At 54.3% G+C, this 22,464-nt stretch overlaps 1 protein-coding gene and 1 long non-coding RNA gene across 5 annotated transcripts in view; one reads left to right on the top strand and one right to left on the bottom strand.

Annotated features, from left to right (window-relative positions):
• CREB3L1 (cAMP responsive element binding protein 3 like 1) overlaps positions 1-22,464 on the bottom strand; it is a 34,787-nt gene that overhangs the window by 11,568 nt on the left and 755 nt on the right. Inside the window, exons 2-3 of the mRNA XM_032358948.1 lie at positions 4,050-4,278; positions 1,476-1,660 (exon numbers count right to left, since the gene is read on the bottom strand). Of these exons, the coding sequence (XP_032214839.1) occupies positions 1,476-1,660; positions 4,050-4,278 (414 nt within the window). The remainder of the gene's footprint in view (positions 1-1,475; positions 1,661-4,049; positions 4,279-22,464) is intronic.
• On the top strand, positions 8,122-15,121 carry LOC116599204. 4 transcript variants are annotated; one of them, XR_004289282.1, is made up of 5 exons: positions 8,122-8,151; positions 9,545-9,617; positions 10,658-10,773; positions 12,176-12,233; positions 14,663-15,121. It is a non-coding gene; the product is annotated as an uncharacterized LOC116599204 (long non-coding RNA). The 4 variants fall into 4 exon arrangements; XR_004289283.1 differs by lacking the exon at positions 8,122-8,151 and adding an exon at positions 8,891-8,992; XR_004289281.1 differs by lacking the exon at positions 8,122-8,151 and adding an exon at positions 8,892-8,974.

Below are 22,464 nucleotides of genomic sequence, written 5' to 3'. Positions count from 1 at the left end.
AGTTGGCAGGGACCTTGGAGAGTCTCTGGTCTGCATCCCAGCTCAGCCCTCAGGGGACAGAGAAGGCACTGTGATGCGGGAGGGTGTGTCACCCAGCCTATTACCGACAATGCCAGCTTCTGGTTCCTGGACCTTCCACAAGGGCATCGCGCTCTTACTAGAGTGGAAAGTGTGGGCTTCTGAGACTTGGAGGCCAGTTTTGGAATGCGGTTCATTATTTCCGCGTGTGGGATTTTTGTTTTTGTTTTTTTAGAGAGAGGGGGAGAGAGGTGGGGGAGGGATAGAGAGAGAGAGAGAGAGGCTCTTAAGCAGGTTTGATCTCACGACCTGGAAATCATGACCTGAGCAGAAACCAAGAGTGGGATGCTTAACTAACTGAGCCACCCAGGTGCCCTGCAGCTCATTATTTCTCACTGTGTGATTCTGGGCAAGTCCCTTAGCTCCTTGAGCCTCAGTTTCCCTCTCTGAGGCACGTGCCCCGCCTCCCGAGGCTGGCTCTCACTGCTGCTGCGCCTTCCTTTCCTGCTTTGGCAAGGCCTGAGGAGTCGCTGAGCCATCTTGGAGATGGTCACAAAAGATCTTCCGTCTTTGCAAGGGGCCCTTGGTCATCTGGGTCAGTGGGGGGGCGGGTGGGTAGGAAGGGGCTAATCTTGGCCTTGGGCCGCATACATTTTGATCAGGTGAGACGTGTGTGGCCAGCAGGGGGCAGAGCCAGTCAAACCCCAAATGTAGGCATTTCAAGCAGGCCCTTACATTGTAGACTCAGGGCTTGGAGCCCCTTAGAGGCAGTTCATGCTCCCATTTTACAGATCAGAAAGCTGAGGAAGAAAGAGAGGGGCAACATGCCCAGAGCACAAATGAGAGCTGAGCTGGGACCCAGGCAGGGCCCAGAGTCTGGGGCTCGCATTCCCAGGAGGCTCTTCAGATGTTCCTGTTCGATCTAGAGTTGAATGCGTATCATGGAGAGTAGGGGGTGGGTGGGAGGGTAGGGGGTGGGGGGGTGGGGTTGTGGGGGGAGGGGTGGCCTGAATGTATGAGGTAAAAAATATTGATCTCACAAACATATACAACTGAAATACAGCGCAACTGTTGTATTCTCATTTTGGTCTTTCTTTTTTAAAAATCCCAACACTTTTGAGAGAGTTGTCTAACCTGGGCTTTCTCCATCCCTGAGACCCTGGACCAGGCCCCTGGTGCTCAGCCCTGCCCAGGTCCCTGTCAGCTGCCTTCTGCACACAGCGAGGGGCCCCAGCTTCCTCCGAGGGTGCTACAGCTTGTTCCCATTCTAGGCCGGGGAAGGGGCAGCCCAAGGGGTCGGCAGAGGCCTGGTGCAAGAGTTCTGACCCTCAGGTTGCTCCCAGTTCACACAGCCCCGGGCTACGCAAGGCTTCCGAGGCCTCTTCCCACAGAGGCCCACCCCCACCCCCAACCCCAGCGTCCCTCCCTCAGCCCCTGGGAACAGTCCTCAGGCTCACCTGGTGGGGGATGGGCAGCCTGGACAGGGGGCTGAGGCCCAGCAGCGGGGGGGCGGCCATGGCGGCAGCAGCGGCCATGGCCGAGGAGGCAGCCAGAGGGTCCACGGGCAGCTCCGGGCTCTGCTCCTGCTTCACCATGACGGAGCACAGTTTGTGTCCCAGCACCCATGCTCCATGTTCCACGTCTGGGGAAGGGGGCAGGACCAGGCTCAGGGGACTCCCTGAGCAGAGGGCTCTGCTGCCCTCCTCCCCCTAGGAGCTGCTCTAGACTGCGCTGAGGAGAGAGACTAGGGTACAGGCAGGCAAGGGCAGAATGGGGCACTTGTGAGGTAGGCTGGGGCCAGAAATGTTGGGGGTTGGGTGGGCATCTACTTTACTCAGCAGCTCACAGAGCAGGCATGGACAACAGATCTGGACCCCTCTTGACTGGCTGTGTGACCTTAGGTAAGTTGCTTAACCTCTCTGAGCCTTAGCTTCTTCATCTGTAGATGTGCCCGGCAAGAAGGAAATGCTCAGTAAATGCTAGCTATTGTTAATAGAATGATTGCTATTCAGTGAACATTTGCTGAGCACTGTGCTAGGCTTTCAGGACCTTGTGAGAGTCGCCAGCAGTTTAGAGCAGCTGGAATGCAAAGGGAAGGGGAAGGCGGGCCCACAGAGGCCAGCAGGGGTAGTGCAGCCTTGGAGGCTGGGCTCACAGCTGTGACTTTGTCTCAAAGGTAATGGAGTGGGGGGAAGCACCGAAGGGTTTAAGCATGCTCAGATTTGTAATGTCAAAAAAAATCATGCTGTGTGCATATGGAGAAGGGCCTGACTGCAGGCAAGATGGAGGCAAAGAGACTCGAAGGAGGCTGATGACATAGTCCAGCAAGAGAAGATGAAGCCTGAGCAAAGGAAGGGACAGTGGGATGGAGGGGAAGGGACATACTGGAGACAGGTTTAGGGAGAATCCACAGGACCTGGTGACGGGCTGGGGGGGGTAGTGAGGAGGTGGGGGTGGTGAGGAGGTAGGGGTGGGGAGGGCATGTGGGTGGTGAGGTGTGATGTGCAGGTTTCCTAGGGGACGTCCACTTCCTGCCCTCTTAGTGGAGCTCCTGGCCTCACCTGGGCCACAGGGCTGGCAGGCATCACCCCTTTTCCTGAGTAGTGCCTACAGTCCTGCACTCCAAGTCAGCCCTGTGAGCCCCCGGCAGTGGTGAGATGAGGCGGGGGTCTGGGGATCCGGGATGCAAGGGAAGGACCAGGGTACTCTGGCCTCTGGGGCCTGCTGTGGGTAGAGAGAGGGGGTCAGTGGTGCCCGGTCCCACCTCAGAGATGAGGCCCCACCCTGCTGGGAGCCTGAGTGCCCCAGCTCTGGGCCACAGCCTGCCCCAGGGCTCCAGGAACACCCACAATCTTCCCAAATTACAGGGCCAGCTGTCCGGCCTCCGGGAAGCTACCCCTGCAAAGGGCCCACAGACAAATTGCTCTAAAAATAGACTTGGGGTGGCCAGCCTGGGCTGGCCTAGTGGGGGTGGATGGAGAACCTGCCATGGGAGGAGGTCCACCCCACACGCTGCCCCTCCCCAGGGTGGGGCCTGAGGACCTGCTGATGTGATTTCCAGAAGCTTCCCCGAGAGGCCAGGGCATGCAGGGATGCTAAGACCTCTGCAGCCCCAGCCCTGAAGCCATCTGAACCCCAGGCGGTGTCCCTGCCCCCCAGAGGTGAGCAGGGTGGGGATGCAGAGTCCCATCTCTGCCCCTGGGGGGATCTCAAAGACCCTCAGAAGCAGCACACACTTCTTGAGCTGAGTGAGGCTTTCAGGCCTCACTACTTCTGAATTCTTTTATCCCTCCCGATATTCCTATGCGGCAGGCATTATTATTCTTCCCATTTAATAGATGAGAATATTAAGAAACTCATTCAAGACCACTGTCCTCAGAAGAGAAAGCGGAATTAAAAACACTGGTCCCTGGGCCAGCCGCTGAAGTATTAATAAGACTTTAACACTCACAGTGAAAATAGCCACTAATTCTTTTTATATATTATGTGCTGGGCAGTCAACTGGGTATTTTATGTACAGATTTAAAAATCCTGGCCAGAATTCCTATGACACATTTATTATCTTCATTTTATAACTGAGAAAACAGGCCCAGGGAGATAAAGCAACTTGCTCAAGATCACATGGCGGCTGGGAGAAGCATCCGAATGCACAGCGGAACCGGATTGGTCCACACCCTGTACCCCGTGCGCAGGCCCTTGAGGCTGGAGGATGCCATGGTGGCAAGGGTGGGGGGCTTGCTTGCTCCCATGTCCCTACCAAGCATTTTACCGTGTGTGTGAACATGGTAAAATTCTCCTGAAGAACTTTCCTGAAGCCTCATTTTTCTGGGGGGGTGGGGGGTGGGGGAGGAAGCTTTCAAGGGAGCAGAGAAGGGCACTGTAGGCTGAGATGCCCAGGGGCTTCCCGGAGGAGTCACCCACAAACACCTCTCAGAGGAGTGCGGCCCCCTGCCTTTTTTTCTCTCTCATATCAAACCCTCCTGGGGGTCCTGGGGTCTGGGCTGTTCCTGGGTTCTGCTACCCGTTCTTACCTTGGGTGGTGTCCTCCATCTTGATGGGCACGAGGGGGCTCTGAGGCGCCGAGTCACCGCTCAGGGAGTAGCTGTGCTCAGCCTGGATGCCTGGGGTGGGGGAGTCCAGTTCCATGTCCAGTAGAGGGCTCTTCTCGTCCAGCACGGGATCATCAAAGAAACTGCTGAACAGGTCGTTGGAGAAGTCCTCCATGTTTTCCGCAAAGTGGTCCAGGTGCTCTGGAAAGTGCTGGGGAAGGAGGAGGGGGAGGGGGCAGTCAGCTTTGCTTGAAAAGGGGGCGCACATGCTGTTGTAGTGGGGCTCCCAAACCTGCCACCACAGCCACTGTCACTGCAACCTCCCCATTATTCTTCCTGCCATCAGTAACGCCACCACCCTCCCCACTACCCAAGTACCCAGGACAACTATTATGGGTTCTGTCATGACCATCACCGCTGTCACCACTACCTCTCCCTCCACCCCCGCTTGCCATCTCCTGCCTCACTGTCATTATCCTTAAGGAGAGGGCGCAGTAGCATCCCTGGACCAGGTGACAGGATACCAGGCTCTCAGTTCTGGCTCCGGGACCTTGGTTCAGTCACTCAGACTGATTCTCCATCTACCCTACTTCATGGGAAGACTAAATAAAGAGGGTGTGCCTACACCAGCAAGTCTGCATCCTAGAGATGTGTTGGTGTCTTTGGTATCTTTCGCTGGAGTGCAAGGTGGGGGATTATCAAGGCTTCTCCTCCCCTCATTAGCACAGTCCGCATCTGTCCTTGTGCCTCCAGACTCTGCTCTTCCAGACGTACTTTCTGCCAGGAGATTAGGCTCCAAAGCCATGTTACATGGGTTCGAATCCTGGCCTGGATACTTATGGCTATGACTCAGTGTTGATGAAACTGTGGCTCAGGGACTCATGAACGGGTTGTGAAATCAATCTAGTAGGTCACAACCAGGATTTAAGAAAAAATAAAACAGAAAGAAGAGTAGAAAATACCAGACTGCACTTCATGTAGGGAGCTAAAATACCTGGTGAGGTTCTTGTCCCAGTTGTGTGTGCATGTGTGTGTGTACTCAGTAATGAAGTAAAATACATTTCTTAGAAACGAAAAAGGTTGAAAAATATTCGTCTCTGAGATCTTGGGTAAGTTAATTAACGTCTCTTTGCTTCATTTCCTCTTTCGTATGGTGAGGATGATAACAGATTCTGTCAGAATTGTTGTGACGATGGCCCTGAGTACATAATAAGTACTCAACAAACATTACCTCTTATTATTAATAAAACACCCTGTGCCTGGTATGTAGTAGGTGCTTATTTTTTTCTCTCTTAAAGAATTATAAACATGTAAGGAAACACTACTGCTGTTCATTATTTACTGACTGAGTACATTTGCTGGTGGGGTGGAAGAGGCGGTGGGAGGGGGATTGCTTCAGGTCCCGGAGTCCAGCCTGGTGAGGGGTTAATGACTGGCTTCTGTGGTGGTGGCTTGAGGTCTGGATCCATTGGCCCTTTGTGGCATGGAATACTCAAAGCCTGCCCCAGTCCTGAAGGGGTGAACAGAGAAGCCCTCTGAGAATAAGCTTGAGAATATTTCACTTCTCGGTGCCTCAGTTTCCCTATCTGCAAAGGGGAAATAATAGTGCCTACATCATAATGTTGTCATGAAGAGCAAATATTTGTGAGGTGCTTAATATTCACCTTATAGGATTATGAGGGTAAAATGAGTAAAGTACATATACCCCTTACACACAGAACACACACACATTAATGCACGTAGCAGAATGGTGCCTAGTGTGTAGTGAGTACTCAGTGGTTGGTAGCCATTATTGGTATGAAAATAGCAGCTGCCAAAAGCCAGTCTGAGCCTGAGCTGAGCTGAAGAATGATCAAAGAATCAAGGACAAAATAAATGCAGAAACCCAGCAACGCAGGTTCTCTCTCCCCTTCTCCCAGTTTGCCAGGACTTATCATCTACTCTCCATTTTTACCATGATTTTAACCTTCCAAAGTGCTTTCATATGCATGATTTTAGTTAATCCTCATAATCACCCAATGGGATAAGGAAGTTGCATATCTGCATTTGACAGAGAGGGAAACTGAGGCCCAGGGAAGCCAAGTACAACAGGAAGTGTCCACAACCCCTCATTGTCCAGTCCTTCCCCAACTGTAGCAGACATTGCTCTGTTCACAAATTGCCTGTTTGCCAGCCTGAAAATTCCCTGAGACGGAATCTGTATCTCGTTCACCTGCTGGATCCCAGCACCTGGCCGGTGGTAACTGCTGGTGGTGGGATATGGCCTTGAACCCCAGAAGGCAATGCCATCAGTATGTCAACTGATCATCAGCGCCTGGCGTGAGGCACTAGGAGGAGATACTAGTACTAAACACATCTCTGAGAATAACTGATCCCGCACTAAGACCATTTACAAGGTACTCCCCCCAACCCCAGCCCCAGCCCGCCCCAGGACTGTGACTATGCGAGCTAGACCCTCTGCAGGACTGGGCCACCCCAGCCCTTTCTCTCGGGGTCTCTCAGAGGCATGGTGTGGGGCCCAGTGGGAGGGGGTGGTGAGGAAGGGAGGGCAGTGAGTCAGCCGCTAAGGTATTCCTCCAGCAGCTGCTTCTCAGGAGATAAGGGTTTGCCAAGCCTTTTCCTGGGGCCTGGGAGAGGAGAAATGCTTCCTTCAGTCTGGGCTGGGGGTCCCTGAAGGCCTTAACTCCAGGCAGATGAAACAGGCCCTTCTCAGAGACCCCTTTCAGGGTGCCCGCAGATCCTGCTCAGGGAGCTCAGCTGGCCCCGTTTTGTGAGCAGCCCCCACAGCAGCCAAGGCCCAGCAAGATGGAGCTTCCAGAGGGTGGGAGCCAAGTGTAAGGGGAGGGCGGCCAAGGGGCAGACAGGGTGTGGGGGGGAGGGGGAGGACATTCAGAAAACACATCCTCTTTGCGCAGGGCTTCCTTGTGTGCTGGTCGCACCACCGGCGGTCATGGTGGGCATGTCTCATTACCTCCAGGCCAATCTCCTACTCAAGGGAACATACCAGAAGGGACTCCCTTCGGAGAACTTTGTAGCCTTGTTTCTACCTGGTGCCTGACTTTTCAAAGCAGCCCAGTTATGGCTGGTTTGTATCATCACATTAGAGACAGAAGGTACCGGAGAAAACCGACGGTCCTCACTCCCCACTCCCATCCCATTTCCTAATGAAGAAACTGAGGTCCAGAGAGGGAAGGCCACCTACCCAGGGTGACACAGTGAGTTGGTCGTGGTGAGGGAGGGGTTCTCTGCAGCTCCAAGGCTGCACAGGAATGGGAATCACCTTCTCCTTGTCCTCTCACTTCTTCCACGGTACCCACCCTCCCCCAACCTTGAAAAGCCCACTCCGGGGATCTCGGGCCTCCTCAGCTCCAGCATGCCCGCGTTTCACCTAAACCCCCAACCACACCCAGCGCTACCCCCAGTTCGCACGCTAAAAGCTGATATTTCTTCAAGACTATCCGAAGGAAATTATTCGGGGTGGGGGGAGAGGGGGTGTTAAATCTGTAAATGGCAGGGGGTCATGGGGGGTGTTAAATCTGTAAATGGAAGGGGGTCATGGGTCAACGTTCAGAGGGGGATAGGGTTCTATGGGGGTGGTGAGCGTTCTGGGGTGCCTTGCCAGGCAACCGGGATGGGAAGCCAGAGAAGGAAATATTATGATTTGTTTCCCTCCTCGTTAAAGACTTTTTCCTACAGTCCTGCCAATATAAGCTCCTTCTCGGAGGCCAGGCGCAGTTAGCCCCGGCTTCCCTCTCTCTCTCTGTCGGAGAAGTCTCGGACTGTCCTGCTTGCATCCCCGCGCACACCACTCCCGGCGACACCCGCAGCGGTAGCCGGGTCTCAGCCGCCTGCCCTTTGAATGTAAAGAAACACCGGGTCCCGCCAGTCACAAGTCGCCCGCCAGAGGTTAACGCCCGCGCGCTGTGGGACCGCCCCGCGCCGGAGTCTGGCCTGCTCATTGGTGGGTCCCGCGGAGCTCCTGGCCAATGGGAGGAGGCTGCGGGTAGCCGGCGGCGGGGAGCGAGCGAAGGAGGATTCCGCGCTTCGCAGACCGCCGGGGCGTGGGAAGGGCCTGGAGCGCCAGGTCCGACCGCGCGTGCTTCTCTGCGCTTTGGGCAGAGGCGCTGACGGCCCCTGCGAGCTTCAGGAGGCCGGCAGCCCCACGCAGTCCCAAGACCCTTATAAGTGGCACGACCCCCCAGCAGGAGGGGGGAAGTGGAGAGGGAGGGTCTCTCCGGACGTCCCCGGCTCGCAGGGGAGGCCGAGCCGCAATTCTTAAGTCCCTTCACGGCTCTTCCAGCTCAGCTCCCTCCGTCCCTCTTCGAGCAGCCCTACCACTGGGCGCACTGACGGGGCGGCGGGTCCTTAGCCTTGCGGGGAGTGGGAACGCTCTTGGGGCGGTAACAGGACCAACTGTAGCTCCTCTCCTGTAATTCCCCTCCTGTAATTTCTTCACTGGGGTCAAGGCAGAGAGGGGAAAGCTCCGGGAGTCCAGCGGTCTGCCCAGACGGTGTGCGGGAGAAGGTTCTTCCCCCATCCTGGGGCAGCCTCAGAGCTCCCCCTTCCCTCCGCCCCTAGCCCCACGGCTCATGCACCCGGGTCCCTGACTTCTGCCTCTCCCCTCGCCCGCGCTGATTCCGTCGGTGCTTGGGGGAAGGAGGGAGGAGACCAGAGTGGGTCCAGCCTGAGCTGTGGGATAAGGAGTGGGGGGGGAATCCCGAGCCCGGACATTCCTTCCGAGAGTTAGCTCTGGGGAGAGATGGGAGGAGAGTCCTCTCACATTTCCCCCTTCCCTCCCCCGCAGGCGCCCCCCCCCCCCATACTGACCCATACATTCCGGGACGGTTACTTGCCTCGTGGTCACTAGAAAATCGACCCCATTTCAAGCTGAAGGGCCACCAGTCTGAGTCAGTGCTGTGCCCTGAGTGTGTATGTGTGTGTGTGTGTGTGTGTGTGGTGGGGAGAGGGGTAGGCTCAAGAAAGACCAGGGAGGGACTCAGGGGAGAGGAGATGGGCCCCTGGGTATCTGGTTGTCAGGCCCTCCCAGTCCTTAAGCATCACCATCCGGGCATTTGGGGGCCCCTTCCCAGAGCCAGAATCAAAGGTCCTCCCTTGAAGGGGAAAAGGCCCTGGACCCAGACTTGGGAGTCCCCAGTTCAAGATCCAGCTGTGCTCCAGGGCAGACCTGGGCAGGGGCAGGTGATATCTCCTTGACAGGCCTCAGTTTCCCCCATCGGTTATACACCGTGTTCCTACTGAGGCAGGGGTGGTAGACAGAAAAAGGGTGAGGCGAACAAGTCTTCAGAGATTGGGCTCTTTTCCTCTGTCCTGGCCTCCCTGGGGACTGGGAAGGGGTGGAGCCAGTTCTCCAGTCCCTGGAGCTGCTCCCTGAGTCTTCCTGGCAAAGGCATGGGGGTTAAGGAGGGGGACACATTGTTCCAACCTCCAACCTCACTCTCATCCCCTGTTCCCCACAGGCCCAGGGAAGGCGGCTGCTGAGGTTTCATATTTTCCCCCTACCGAACTATTCACCACAAAGCCCAAGTCCAAGTAAGCAGAAAAGCTTCTCTGTGTGTGTATGTGTGTGCATACATGTGCATGTGCTCTACAGACGTGGGCTGTGAGGTTCCTTCTTACAAACAGGGAAACACCACTTTTCTGATACCACACAATGGAAGATCCACATCCTCGGACACATCCCACATCCAGCCTGGCACACACACACTCAGGGGTTCCCCAAGGCTGACACCGGCAGGCACCAACACAGCCCCATCAAGGACACACTCCCCAGGGGTGATCAGACGGACACACATTCTCCTGTATACACGCACATCGCGCAGCCACCCCCGAGATGGTCAGGCACGGCCCCGCACCCTCTCACTTGAACACACACAACATGTCACACCACCACAGAACTAGAGGCTGACTGCGCCAACCCACACGCCTGAGTCATATGACCCCCAGTGAGGCAGCATTGGGAGTCCCAGGCTCGCCTGGGGCTGGGACAGTGAGGGCTGGGACTGGAGGAGGGGATGCCACAGGGATTGAGCCTTTCCTTGCTTGTGCTGGAGAAAGGAAGGGAGAGCCCACCATTGGCTGCTTCCCGCACACACAGCAGGGTCTGGGGAGAGCCGTGTGTTCTCATTCTCCTCTATAGCCCCCTGCTGGTGTGGCTCTCTGCTCCCCTCCCCTGACACAGGTAACCCTTCCCTGGCCAGGCCACAGACCCCTCAGGAAAGCAGAGAGAGCTGGCCTGCAGGTTCCTGGCCAACCCCTGGCACCTTCCAACCAGGCAGCCCATGTGCTGTGGCCCAGCCCTGGGGTTAGTGCCAGGTACTGTCTGGGCAGGAGGAAGCGGTGGCAGCAAGTGCCGCCGCCCAGGGCTGGGATTAGCTGTGACTGGCACCACTGAGGGCGCAGCAGCCCACGGTCTGGCTGCTGGAGATGTTGGTCCATACGCGGTGGCCAGAGGATCCCTGTGGAACAGCTCAGGACACTGGAGACTCAGTGCCAGTGCTGGCACTGGGGGCCTCTGGAGAATAAGGACATCTAATCACATCCATTTATTCATGACTTATATATTCCTTCAGGATTTACTAAGCACCTACTATGTGCCCAGGCCTGTGGATATACAGATGAACAAAGTCCAGCTCCTGCTCACAAAAGACTTTCTGACTAGCAGTATGAATACACCCCACTGAGGAAGGTAAGTCTCAGGCTTGAACTCTGATCAGTCTCCAGAACATTCTCTACCTTCCATTAAGAGGTACCTCCTAACACAATATGACTATGTGACTTTCCTCCTCGGTATCTATCGATGGCCTCTTACTGGCTTTAGGATAGTTTCCTAGTGTCTTAGTATAGCTTGAGATGATCCAGCCACATCGCCTCTATGTCTGCTGTGACCAGTTCTCATGTGTATCTCCGAAGCCCAGCGCTGGTCGCAGCACATGCTAGGTGCTCAGCTGTTTGCTGAGTGACTGCCTGATGGACTGAACGAATGGGTGAATGAAGGAATGTGCCAGTGAGTTAATGGACTGAGGCCTTTCTTCTGCAGCTGAGCCTCCAGGAATGACTGGCCTGAATTCCGCTTCCATGCCAGCTTACTCCCGCTGCAGGCAGAGTTTCCATGCTCCTGGCGTGCTTCCCTCAGCTCCTCCCTAGTGGGGCCTGTGGTACCCAGGTGGTTCTTTCCCAAGGCCCTATTGTTCTTAAGCCCCAGACAGACCAGTTCTCAGGGACCAGAGTCCCCTATTTGGTGCTGTAGGAGCTGCCCTCAGGGTTTGACTAGGCCCAAGAGTGTCAACAGAGCCCCGTGGCCACCCAGCCAAGCTGCTCTCCCGGCCCCTGGCCAGCTGGAAGGCCCTTCTCAGTTGGAGCCTGCCACCCGGCTCTGGCTGGAACTCCCTTGGCCTCTTCCCTCTCTCCAGTGCACTCAGCGTTCGGCCCCTGGCTTCCTCAGCTGTCCCGGCCCGTCTGAGTTGTCCTCAGGTTTTATTTTTGGAAGACGCTGCATTCTCTCTCCTTATTTACTCCTTGCCTTCAGGGAAGGTGCGGGACCCCTGGGTTCGGCTGGGGATCAGGCTGTGGCTCTAGCCTCGAGGGTTTGGGCCTCTCTGGGACTCCAAGGGAGGGGAGCTCCAAAGACTCCCGACCCATCAGATGCTTCAAAGCCAGCTGCCTCTGTTCTCCTTCCCCCACCCAGTGTGTGACTAATGCCTGCCCCTGCCCTTCTTGAAGAGCCCCACGATCGCCAAAAAAAATCATCACCATTTTTGAGCTAAAAAGAATTCTGGCATCGTTAGGTCCGTCCCCTCTTATTCACAGAGGCAGTGGAGTTCAATGGTTAAGAGCAAGGGAGGCAGACCGATCCAGTTCTAATTCTGGCTGTTACTTACTGTGTAGCCTTGGGCAACTTTCTTAACCTCTCTGGGCCCCAGTCCCAGCTCTAAACTAGGGGTACTGATCTCTAACTACTAGGGTGCCACGAGGCTTCAATAAATGATGACATTTGTAAAGTTTGGGACACAATGCAGGATGTGTGAAAGGGTCTCACTGACACGGAGCTGCTGCTGCTGCTGTTGTTATTATTATTATTATTATTACAGAGAAAAGAACGGAGAGCCAGGGAAGACAGTGGAGTTGCTCAGCATCACACAGCTTGAGGTAAGCAGCCATTTCCAGAGCCTTTCCTCTGTATCTCCCTTCCAAGGAGAAGAGAGGGCTGGCATCAGCCTCCGAGAGGAATCTCCTGGAGTCCGTTGCACAGGCAAACCCCTGGGCCTTTGGTGTGGGGCTTTTACCGCCATGCCCAGGCCCTCCTCTGGGGCAGGCGTTTCCTCCGGGGCCTCAGCAGCCTCATTCTTGCTCAATGAGGGTGAGGGGTCTGGCGAGGAGACCCTAACATTCAGCCCCAAGGTGGACCTCAGGCCAGTGGGACTCAGAGAGGAGGGGGAGTGCTGGGTCCTGACATCACAGAGCAAAGAAGCTGGAGCCACAGCCATGCGGCCAGCTGGGGCCCTTCCAGCGCGTCCAGATGTCTCAGGAATGTGCTGAGCTGGGAACTACCTCGCTCCTTCCCTCACCACCCCCAACCCCTCATCCCCTCATATGCTTTGCTCAAGCTCTGTCTCGGCCCCACCCCCTCTCCCCTCTCTCTTTCATCTCTCTCTGGGAGGGCCTCCTGTCAGTGGTCCCTCTGGTGCCTTGCCACAGTCTAGCTCCCTCTCAGACCTCTGAAGAGGTCACGGAAGGCAGGAGCCCTTCCCCTTCTGCAGACCCATGGGCTGACCATGTGGGGTGGGGGGAGATGGGAGCCTGAGCTAACTGGGAGGGGAAAGTTCTGAGCAGATAGTGCATGCCAGATCCCAAATGTGGAACTGATTTGCAGCTCTGGGAGAGGAAGGGGTGAAGGCCGTGGGGCAGCAGAGGGCAGGGCTGGGCCTCTTCTCTGGGAGGATGATGAAAGGGGCTCTGGGCATCTTGTCTTAGCTGATGGCTGGGAGGGCCAAGGAGGTGAGGGTGCCAGACTGGGATGGCCTCAGAAGGAGGGCTCAGATCCTTCTAGACCCCCAGCGCCCTACATGTCCCTGTAGGGCTGAGAGTGGAGGGTCCTGAGCTGTTGGAGGGGTGGGGGAACCCTTTAGGGCCCGGGGCCGGGCCAGGAGGAAGGACATGGTTCAGGCTGGAGCTCTGGGCCCTGCAGCGCGAATTCTGTTTCCTTGCAAGGGCGGAGTTGCCTTGGGCCTCTCCAGGTCAGCCTGGCCCAAGGGCTGCAGATGAAAGAGCCTGATGAGAACTGGTACTCCAGCCCAGTGTGAGAGTCACATCAGGGCACAGGGTGGAAGTCAGAGAAGAGAAGGGACCTGGGCTTGGCTACAGCCTCAGGCTGCTCCGGACTCCAGACACAATCCTCTCACCCTTTGGTGAGGGTCTCTCAGCATCCAGACAGGCTGACAGAAGATTCCTAATGGATCCTAAACTCCTAGCACTGATACAGTTCAGAGTCACTGGGACCACCACTTTGTCCGGCTCAGAACTATCTTTGGCTCCCTCCTCCCTACTGAAAAACTCCTATCTCCTAAGCATGGCATTGAAGCTCTGTTATTCATGTGTCTCAACTCAGCACTGTAGTTGGAGACCCTCGTCCTTCTCTTCCCTCTATCCTAGTGGATGACCACTCCCAGCTCCTTGAAACTGCTTTGAGCTTCAGTGCCCCAGGGCCTTTGCTTATACCATTCCTAGTGTCTGGAATACCTTTGCCCTTTATTTCTTTATTCCAACTCCTATCATCCCCTAAGGCCCAATTAAAATGCCACTTCCACTAAGAAGCCCTCCTTGGTCGCCCACCGTACCACCTGATGCCCCCTTGAACCGCTACAGCACTTATAGATTGTTGAGTCACTGGTTAGTATCATGTCCTGAACTCTAAGTAGGCGCAATGGGACCCATCTCTCCTTCTGAACTCATACCTCCTTGACGGTAGGATGCAGGATGGAGAGGGCCTAGCATATAGTATGCCTAATAACGAAAATAATAATAATAATAATAATAATAGCAGCTAATATCTATGTCCCTGGCACTGTTGTAGCTCCTTCCATGTAGTATCTCATTTAATTTTCAGAAGATAAGGTAGTATCCTCATTTAAAGTTGAGGAAACTGAGGCACAGAGAAGTTAAGTAGTTTCCCCAGGTTCATTCAATTAGCAAGAGACTGAATCAGGATTTGAACCCAAGCTCTGATTGCAGAGTTCGTGCTCTTAAACAAACATGACAATGCTGGTTGTTCAAGGAATCGTTGATTTTCTGCTGCCCTGTCCCAACACCAAGTACAAAGCCAGGTACAAACTATGCCCCCAAATTCCATGCACTGGGTCCTCACTTGGGGTCCCAATGTAGCTCATCCCTGGCTAAGCCCAGAAAGAGCTTTGCGAAGGGGGTCTGGCATCTTCCGTCTTTACTCAAAAGAGCCTTCCAGCTCCCAAGAGGTCAGACAGATAAGGGAAATAAAATTCCTACAACCAGGGCTCACCACAGGGATGGAGAAGGTGGGACCTTCCTCCGAGGACTGGCCAATGCTGGGACCTCCCTTTCAGGTCATGACAACAACAATCAGAATAAAATCAGTGGCAACAACTACAATTTATGGAGGCCTTACTGTGTTGCCAGGCGCTGTGCGAGGCCTTATCTAACAGAATCCTCCGAAGAACCCCATGGCCTATGGTCATACTTAATGGATGAAGAAAATCAGCTGGGAGAGGTTCCAGCATCTGCCCAAGTTCACAGAGATGACAAATGGTGAGAGCCAAGATTTGCTCCCAGGTCTGAGCCATTAAAGGAGATCATTTACGGCCACCCACCCCATCTCAGGATGGCTCAGGACCCCTGTGTTTTTGAGGTATTAGCTATCTGACCTGTGGACTTGCTGTCTGGTCAGGTTGGGTCTGGGAGTAGTTACCAGGTCCCAGGACATTCCTGTTCAGAATCTGCCCAGAATGGAGTGGACTCAGGGTCCCTAGAACACCTCTCCCCCAAACTCAGGCAGCTTTGAGAGACTCAGAGCTGGGCTCAGTTCTTTTTTTTTTTTTTTTTTTTTTAAGATTTTTATTTATTTATTTGATAGGCAGAGAGGCAGGCAGAGAGAGAGAGGGGGAAGTAGGCTCCCTGCTGAGCAGAGAGCCCAATGTGGGGCTCGATCCCAGGACCCTGAGATCATGACCTGAGCTGAAGGCAGAAGCTTAAACCACTGAGCCACCCAGGCGCCCCTGGGCTCAGTTCTTTAACAGGGGTAGTGAGTACATACATATCTATTTTATTATCCTTTACAATTCATATGCATGCCTTACCTATATTCTTTTATGACAGAACAGGCTAGTATGGTAAAGTGAAAGGTAGATGTGGAATTTAGGTTAACAATCACTATGTCCATAAAAAATAAAGTCCATTTTAACAAAAGGTACCATTAAAGCTGGAAGTGTGGAAGTGTCCTTTCTTCCACTGTCTGTTCATCTACCCATCTATCCATCCATCATCCCTCCCCACTCCTTCCTTGCTTTCCTTCCTTCTTTCCATCCATCCATCCATCCATCCATCCATCCATCCATCCATCCAATAAATAAGCATTTCCTCAGCACTCAGTCCCTATAGCTATAACTGGGCAACAGATAAAAATAATCGTCTGGGGACACCTGGGTGGCTCAGTTGGTTAAGCGGCTGCCTTCGGCTCAGGTCATGATCCCAGTGTCCTGGGATCGAGTCCCACATCGGGCTCCTTGCTCGGCAGGGAGCCTGCTTCTCCCTCTGCCTCTAGCCTGCCACTCTGTCTGCCTGTGCTTGTGCTCTGTATCTCTCTCTCTAACAAATAAATAAAAATCTTTCAAAAAAATAAATCGTCTGATGTTCCTGCTCTCAAAGAACTCTCCGTCTAGTTCAGCAATGATGCAGCCAGGGCCCAGAGAGGGGAAGTGATTTGTCCAAGGTCACACAGTGAGTTTAGGAGAGGTGAGGATGGCCCAGGCAGAGGGGCACGCTTGGGAAAGGGCTTGGGCCTCCCCGCCTCAGAAGCAGCTCCCCTCAGTGACTGCTTTAAAACCGCCTCCCGGCTCTCCAGGAGGGCCTGAAGAGCCTGCCTTACTCCTCTGCTGCTTTCATTTTTGTTTTTCTTTTGGAAGGGGAAAAGGGGGACAGCTGCTGCTGTCCAGCTGTTATACTGGACCACACAGCCCAGCCCAGATGTGTCAGCCTCTCTGGGATGGGTGAAATGGCTCCTGGGCCAAGAACCAAGGGCCAAGGGCCAAGGAAGCTGCGGCGAGGGCTCTGTCCCAGGAGACTTGGGAGAGGAGGCATGGCGAAGTCGGCAGCAGGGAAGCCCATAATTGCCCCAGTTGTCAAGCTGACTTTGCTGGTGACATGGTATGTCCAGGTCATGGAGATCAGACTCTCTGACATTCCAAGGAAATTGATCCCTTGGACATATTTTCTGTGATAGTCAGAGTTCTAGACCATCTCTTGTGCCTCCCAGCCTCTTCTGAACCAGACGCCCCCACCCTTACCTTCTTCTTACCCATCCTGGTCAAGGTCAAGGGTCCTGCCACTTATTCTAACTTCCCCTCGTCTGCTTGAGGGGGTTACACAGTGTTCCAGCCAGAGCAATGCTCACGGTCTTGACTTAACTCCACCCAAATCTTCCTCCTCCATCCTGCCCCCTGGAGCGCAGAGACTTCCAGAAGAACAGCTTGTTCTCCAGCATCTGGAGCTGGTTTCTTGAGGGAGGTTCAGGGGCAAGCCAGGTCCCAGAGAGGGTGCTCCAGGAGGGCCTCTGGACCAGGATTTGCAGGAGGCACATGGTATGGGGCGGGGAAGACACAAGGTGGGGCTGTCCTTTGTCCTCTCCTGGCACAGCAGGCAGGCCAGCCAGACATAAATAGATCCTCCTGGGGAGTCCTGGGAGCTACAGAGAGCAAAGGTCCTAGTTCCCAGGTGGGCCAGGGAGCAGCATGCCCAAGCGAATCTGAGGACAGGGCATGGGATGGGCTGTGGGGCCTCTGCTCTGCTCTCACTGGCCAGGCGAGCTGCTGGCACTGCCCCTAATGCTCCAGGCATCCGTGGTTCCCTGAGGTTGACAGTGGGAGAGAATGAAGGCGGGGTCCCTCTCATATCAGACAGCCCAAACTTCCCGTGGCCTAGAGAGCAAAGTGCAAACCAGAACGAGAGAGAGAGAGAGAGAGAGAGAGAGAGGATGAGAGAGAGAAATTGAGAGAAAGAAAGAGTGAGTTGACGGTTTTCTCCCCGACTTGACTCATTCCATGGGACCCCTGGCTCCTTTCCATCCTTGGCTTTCTTATCTGCACAGGGGACAAGGATACCTCTACAGGCTCAATAAAAGAGACAGTGCCTTCCAGCAAGTTCTTTGCCAAGAGGGATGGGGCCATGATGGAGAGAGTGTGCCAGGTCCCCTCCTCTAAGAAACCTGCCGTGACCTCGATCTCAGCTGGATGCTCCTCCTGGGGGGCCCGCCCTGCTCTGCACCGTCCCTGCACCCGTGGTGCTGCTACTGTGTCTGCCCCCCTCTCTCTCACTTGCCTGTCAGTTGCTGGAGGTCGCTATACACAGTGACCAGCAAAGGGCTCCTTCTGTGCCCATTTGTTAAAAGACTGGACGCATGGATTGAAGAACAACCAAGCGAAGCCCCAGCTGGTCCAGGTAAGCCAGAGGGACCCCATTGTAGTTTGGGGTACAGGCAGCATTTTTTGTGGGGTCCAGCATCCCAATGACCTTCCAGGCTAACCAGGCCAGGACCCTGAGAACTCTGGGGCCCCTTCTGGAATTAGCAATACACTTCTGGAACACTCAGGCCTGTCTTTTAAAAAACATTCTCCTATTCCCTTCCAGGGACTGCTCTAGTCTGAAGTAATTTTCTCTACAAATACAGTAAATCCTTGAAATGGAGCAAAATCCACTACAAGGCAACCCAAAGTTGTCTCTTTCCTCTGCCTGGAGCCCACCTCAAGTGATGGTGGGCAAAACCCTTATCTCGGGGTGGGCCGGTTGGTAAAGAAGTGACTGTCCCATGCTCCTCCGGAGCTTTCTCAGTTTGGTCTGCTGCATGTGGTCAGGTTCCACGATCTTGACTTTTGGGCTTTTTGTCATAGTACAGACCAACAGAAGAACGTTGCTTTTCATTGCTCCTGAAATAACGTAACTCCGCATTTTGCATGACTGAAAAATTTGGACTTGGCTTCTTGTCTTATGATGGAGTTTGACTATATTAAGCCCCTATTTTGTACCAGAGCACTGGGCTAGGTTTATGACCTAGCCATAAACCCTAGAACTGACAGGGTCTCTGTTCTCATGGAACTTGCTTCCTCAGTGGAGGAGATGGACAGTAAGCCAGCAACATAGCTGTACGCTGGGATGAGGGCTATGAAGGCCTCAAGGGCTGAAACCAGAAAAAGAGAGGGGGTCAGGGGTCACTTGAGGTGGTCAGGAGGCTGCTCCAAAGAGTTGGCATCTGGACTAAAGAGAACGGGATGGAGAGAACCGGAGGGGAAGTGTTCTAGATGTCAGAAACAGCATATGCAACAGCCCTGAGGCAGGACTAGAAGAGACTTCCTTTGAAGCTGGGTAAGTATGGATCCAGGAGTCCCAGGCAACCCGAACAAGAGAAAACTGGAGAAGATGGAAGGCCTAGGGCTAATGTTCAAAGATGAGACCTAAGCCACAAGTTCACATCTGCTGTGGGTCAGCTAATTTACATTATCCTTGTCCAGGGGCCCTGGGGGTCTGTGCCATAGGATGGGGATGACTCAAGGCAATGACAACTCATTGGGAATCATGGAGATCCCTTCTCGAACCTCAGAGTATGGCTTGCAGGATCCTGATGGCTGGCGGCTTAAGCACCCTTGTTCCTCCTACCTAAAAATATGTGAGGTCTGGGGTGAGCCCCCTTTCCCTCATTTAGCCATCCTCGGTTGAGGCCTCCTCTTTGTCAAGCACTGTGCTGGGCACTGGGGATAGCACAAGGGAACAAGATAGACTCCTGCCTTCAAGGAGCTTGTATCCCAGTGGGGGAAGCAAAAACAAAACAAAAGACCCCTACCCCAAACAAACTCAGTGTTTTGGAGGAGGACTAGGTATCTGGGGAGATCTCTCTTCCTGAGTTGGAGCCCTGAGATTTTAGCTTCTCCATTAGTTCTTTTCTAGGGGATTCTACTCTGAGACCAGAGTGCCTTGGCCCTTGGGTCTTCTTTCCTGTTGGTGAGAATTTAAAGAGAAACACACACACACACACACACACACACCCCTCCCCTTTTAGGGGCTGTTAAAGGCCCACACACAGACATAGGAACACCCAAATGCACATACTTCTCTAATCTCCCTAATCCCCCAAGGCTGGGATAGTGGTGGTTGTGGTGGTTCTCTGTTTCCCTATTTAGCTCTGGAGAAGCCAGGCTCTGGGCCTGGCTTAGCCCCCACAACTCCCTTCCCCTGGGCTGGTCCCTGGGTCCTAGTCATTTCCACACCTGGCCTCCCCAACTGCTGGGAGGTAAACGAATGAATGTACTGGGCAAACATCCTTGCAGCTTCCTGCTGCTCCCCTTTGAGAAAACAGCACTCCTCTTCCTCCTTCTCCTCCCCACACCCTCCCAGCTGGGGCATCTGTGGGATCCGAAGCCGTTTCTCTCTGGAGAAACTAGAGTCAGTCCTTCTCCTTAGCCAGAAGAAGAAGGCAAGAGGCACACAGACATAGTATCTCTGTCTGGAGACACAACCTGTTCTCCCTCTAGTGCTTTATCCCAGCTTTCTGAGCACCAGTCCCTCTCTCATACCTGCCCAGGTGCTTTAGGATCACAGGATACAGGGGACAAGGGCTCTCCTGTGGTCACATCAGGAACTGGGAAGGAGTGGGGGATGGAGAGGGAGTAGAAGTCCCCCACATCTGTCAGGAAGCACAGCCGCTTCTGAGGGGTGTCCCCGAGAATCACACGGATAAGCTGGGAACAGCATGAAGGAATCTTCATAGAAGGTAAAAAGAAAATGTCCCTAACCCTCCAGATGTACCTGACTTGAACTGCAAACTCATTCTGTCTCTGTCCATGTGAACATGTATTTCTTACAGAGTTGTGTACAGGGTGAGCATCAGAATTTTGGGTTCTTGCTTTTTGCATGGGGCAACAGAACACACACACTTTCCACATGATCGTATGGCCTTTATCTGGATTTTTAAGAAGGAGAGTGAATACCCTGTTTTCTATCTTCTAGACTGGGAGACACACAGACTCCATTCCTTCCCATCCTTACCTTGGAAAAACTTCCCTACCCTCATGCCAAATGAAGAGGGAGTCAGGGGTAGGGTTGGTATGTGGTCTCAGCTGTAAGGGATCTTGGACATATAAGCGGAGGCACCAGAGAAGGAAAGTGATTTGCTCAAGGTCACACAGCAACTCATTGAGTAGTTCTTAACCACCACTCCATCTAGTTTCTGGAACAAGTTAACTATAGAAACTTACCTGCCAGGCATTTTCCTCCATTGATTTTTTAATTAATTTTCTCACCACTATGGGGAAGGATCTATACCTCCATTTTTCCAATGCAGGAACCAAGGCCCAGAGGAAGAAAAGCCACTTGTCTGAACTGCCCAGCTGGCTGGTGACAGAAGAGCTAGAACCAAATCTCCAGATTCCTAGCTGGGAGTTCTTGGTCTATCCTCCTAGAAATCCCTTCCTCTCTCCCTTCCTGGCTTAGCCTTGCCTAGGTTCAAGGTCAGGAGTTTCCCCGGCAGGGCTTCCCCTCCCTAGTCCCAGTGCTGGATACCACTGTCTGATCCTGCCTCCTTTCCTGCGCTGGACCAAGGCCCAGCTGAGCAGCTGGGGACACAAGGCTGAATGGAGGATCAGGAAGAAGCTGTAGGCAGCAGAGTTCATTCAGAAGAAAGACCCACTCAGCTGCTGAGGGCACCTCATGGTGCTGTGGGGAGAGCTCTATCACCCCCCCCCCCAACCCTGCTGCAGGGGAACAAACTCCAAACTCCTCTCCCTCTGACTGGTATCCGTTACCAACTCCAGGAGGGGTGTACAGAACCCCCATTCCCTGCCACTTGATCCCCAGGATCTGTGCCAGACTATCCTTAGAAAGACTTGATTCAACTTCTGCCCACTTTACAGACAGAGCAGCAGAGGCACAGCACACAGTGGGATGCTGAAGCAGGCGCAGGACTAGAACCCTGCTCTCCCCACTACCAGCTCAAGTCCTCCCCACCTCCTGTTCTTGGCCTGTAGCAGAAATTGTGTTGCTCCCTTTCCCTGGGACCAGGGGCCATCCTCAGAAAGCAGGGTGACCCAGATATCCCTAATGGAGGGCTGGGAGACCTCACACCCCATGCCTCCTGGACTCAGGTTCCTGTCCCTTGGCTTGTTTCCCCACCATCAGTCTAGAGGTCTGGGACAATTGAAGTCAAAGTCCACGATGTCCAATCCTGGAAGTCTCTGCATTTGGCTCTTGTCTGGCCAAGTTTATCGTGGTCCCAAGAGGTGGAGACTAGCCAGCAGAGACCCGTCAGACGGAATCCCAGCAGATTCCCCAAGCTGTCCACATTTCAACCCAGCAGGCCCTTCTGAACCCAAATATTTTCTTGCCTTGCTGAGCCCATGCCCCTCCCCCCAGCAGGGCTTTTGGGCTGAGCCTGAGAGAGGGAGGAAGGGAGGGAAGAAGAGAAGCCACGTTTCCTTAGGGAGGGAGGGGAAGAGAAAGAGAAGCACAAGCTCAGAGACAGAGATAGTCACGAAGACACAGGGAGAGAGTCAGAGAAAGGGAGATACGAAGGACGGAGGAACAGAACTAGAGACACAAAGATGGGGAGAAAGACCTCCCTTCTCCAGACCGATCATCCTGTGCTGCCCTGACCATCTCAGCCTCGGGTCCGTCCCTAGGGAACCTCAGGCCTGACTCCGCGGGGCGGCCGCGGCAGCACCCATCAGTTACCAGGACTCCCTTAGAACCGGGGTACGACTCTGGCCCCCCAAGGGGCGTCGGGTCCCTGGCCTTCCGAACACTTCCGTGTGCGCCCCCCAGCGGAGAACCAGCCGCTGAGCCACCGAGGTCCTAAAGGGGGCGCAGGCAGGGGCGCCGCCACTTTTAGCCCAATCTGGTCCCGGAACCCCGGGGGTGGGTGGAGAACCGCTGGAAAATGGGGGGGGGGGACGTGGGGGGAGGCAGGACTGGTGTCCCTCGGGGACGTATCCAGGGATCGACTGGCTCTGACTCCTCGACATCCCATTCCTCCTAGAAAGCCGAGGTCAATGTATCCACGGACGGAGCCCCCAGGACGGGTGCGCACTAGCGCAAGCTCAGAGGCTCCGGCCCAGGTTCGGGGTCTAGCGGGGGTATGGAGGGATCTAGT

The sequence above is a fragment of the Mustela erminea genome, chromosome 9 (assembly GCF_009829155.1).
Source record: "Mustela erminea isolate mMusErm1 chromosome 9, mMusErm1.Pri, whole genome shotgun sequence".
Lineage (NCBI taxonomy): Eukaryota > Metazoa > Chordata > Mammalia > Carnivora > Mustelidae > Mustela > Mustela erminea.
This window is presented reverse-complemented; position numbering and strand designations above follow the sequence as displayed.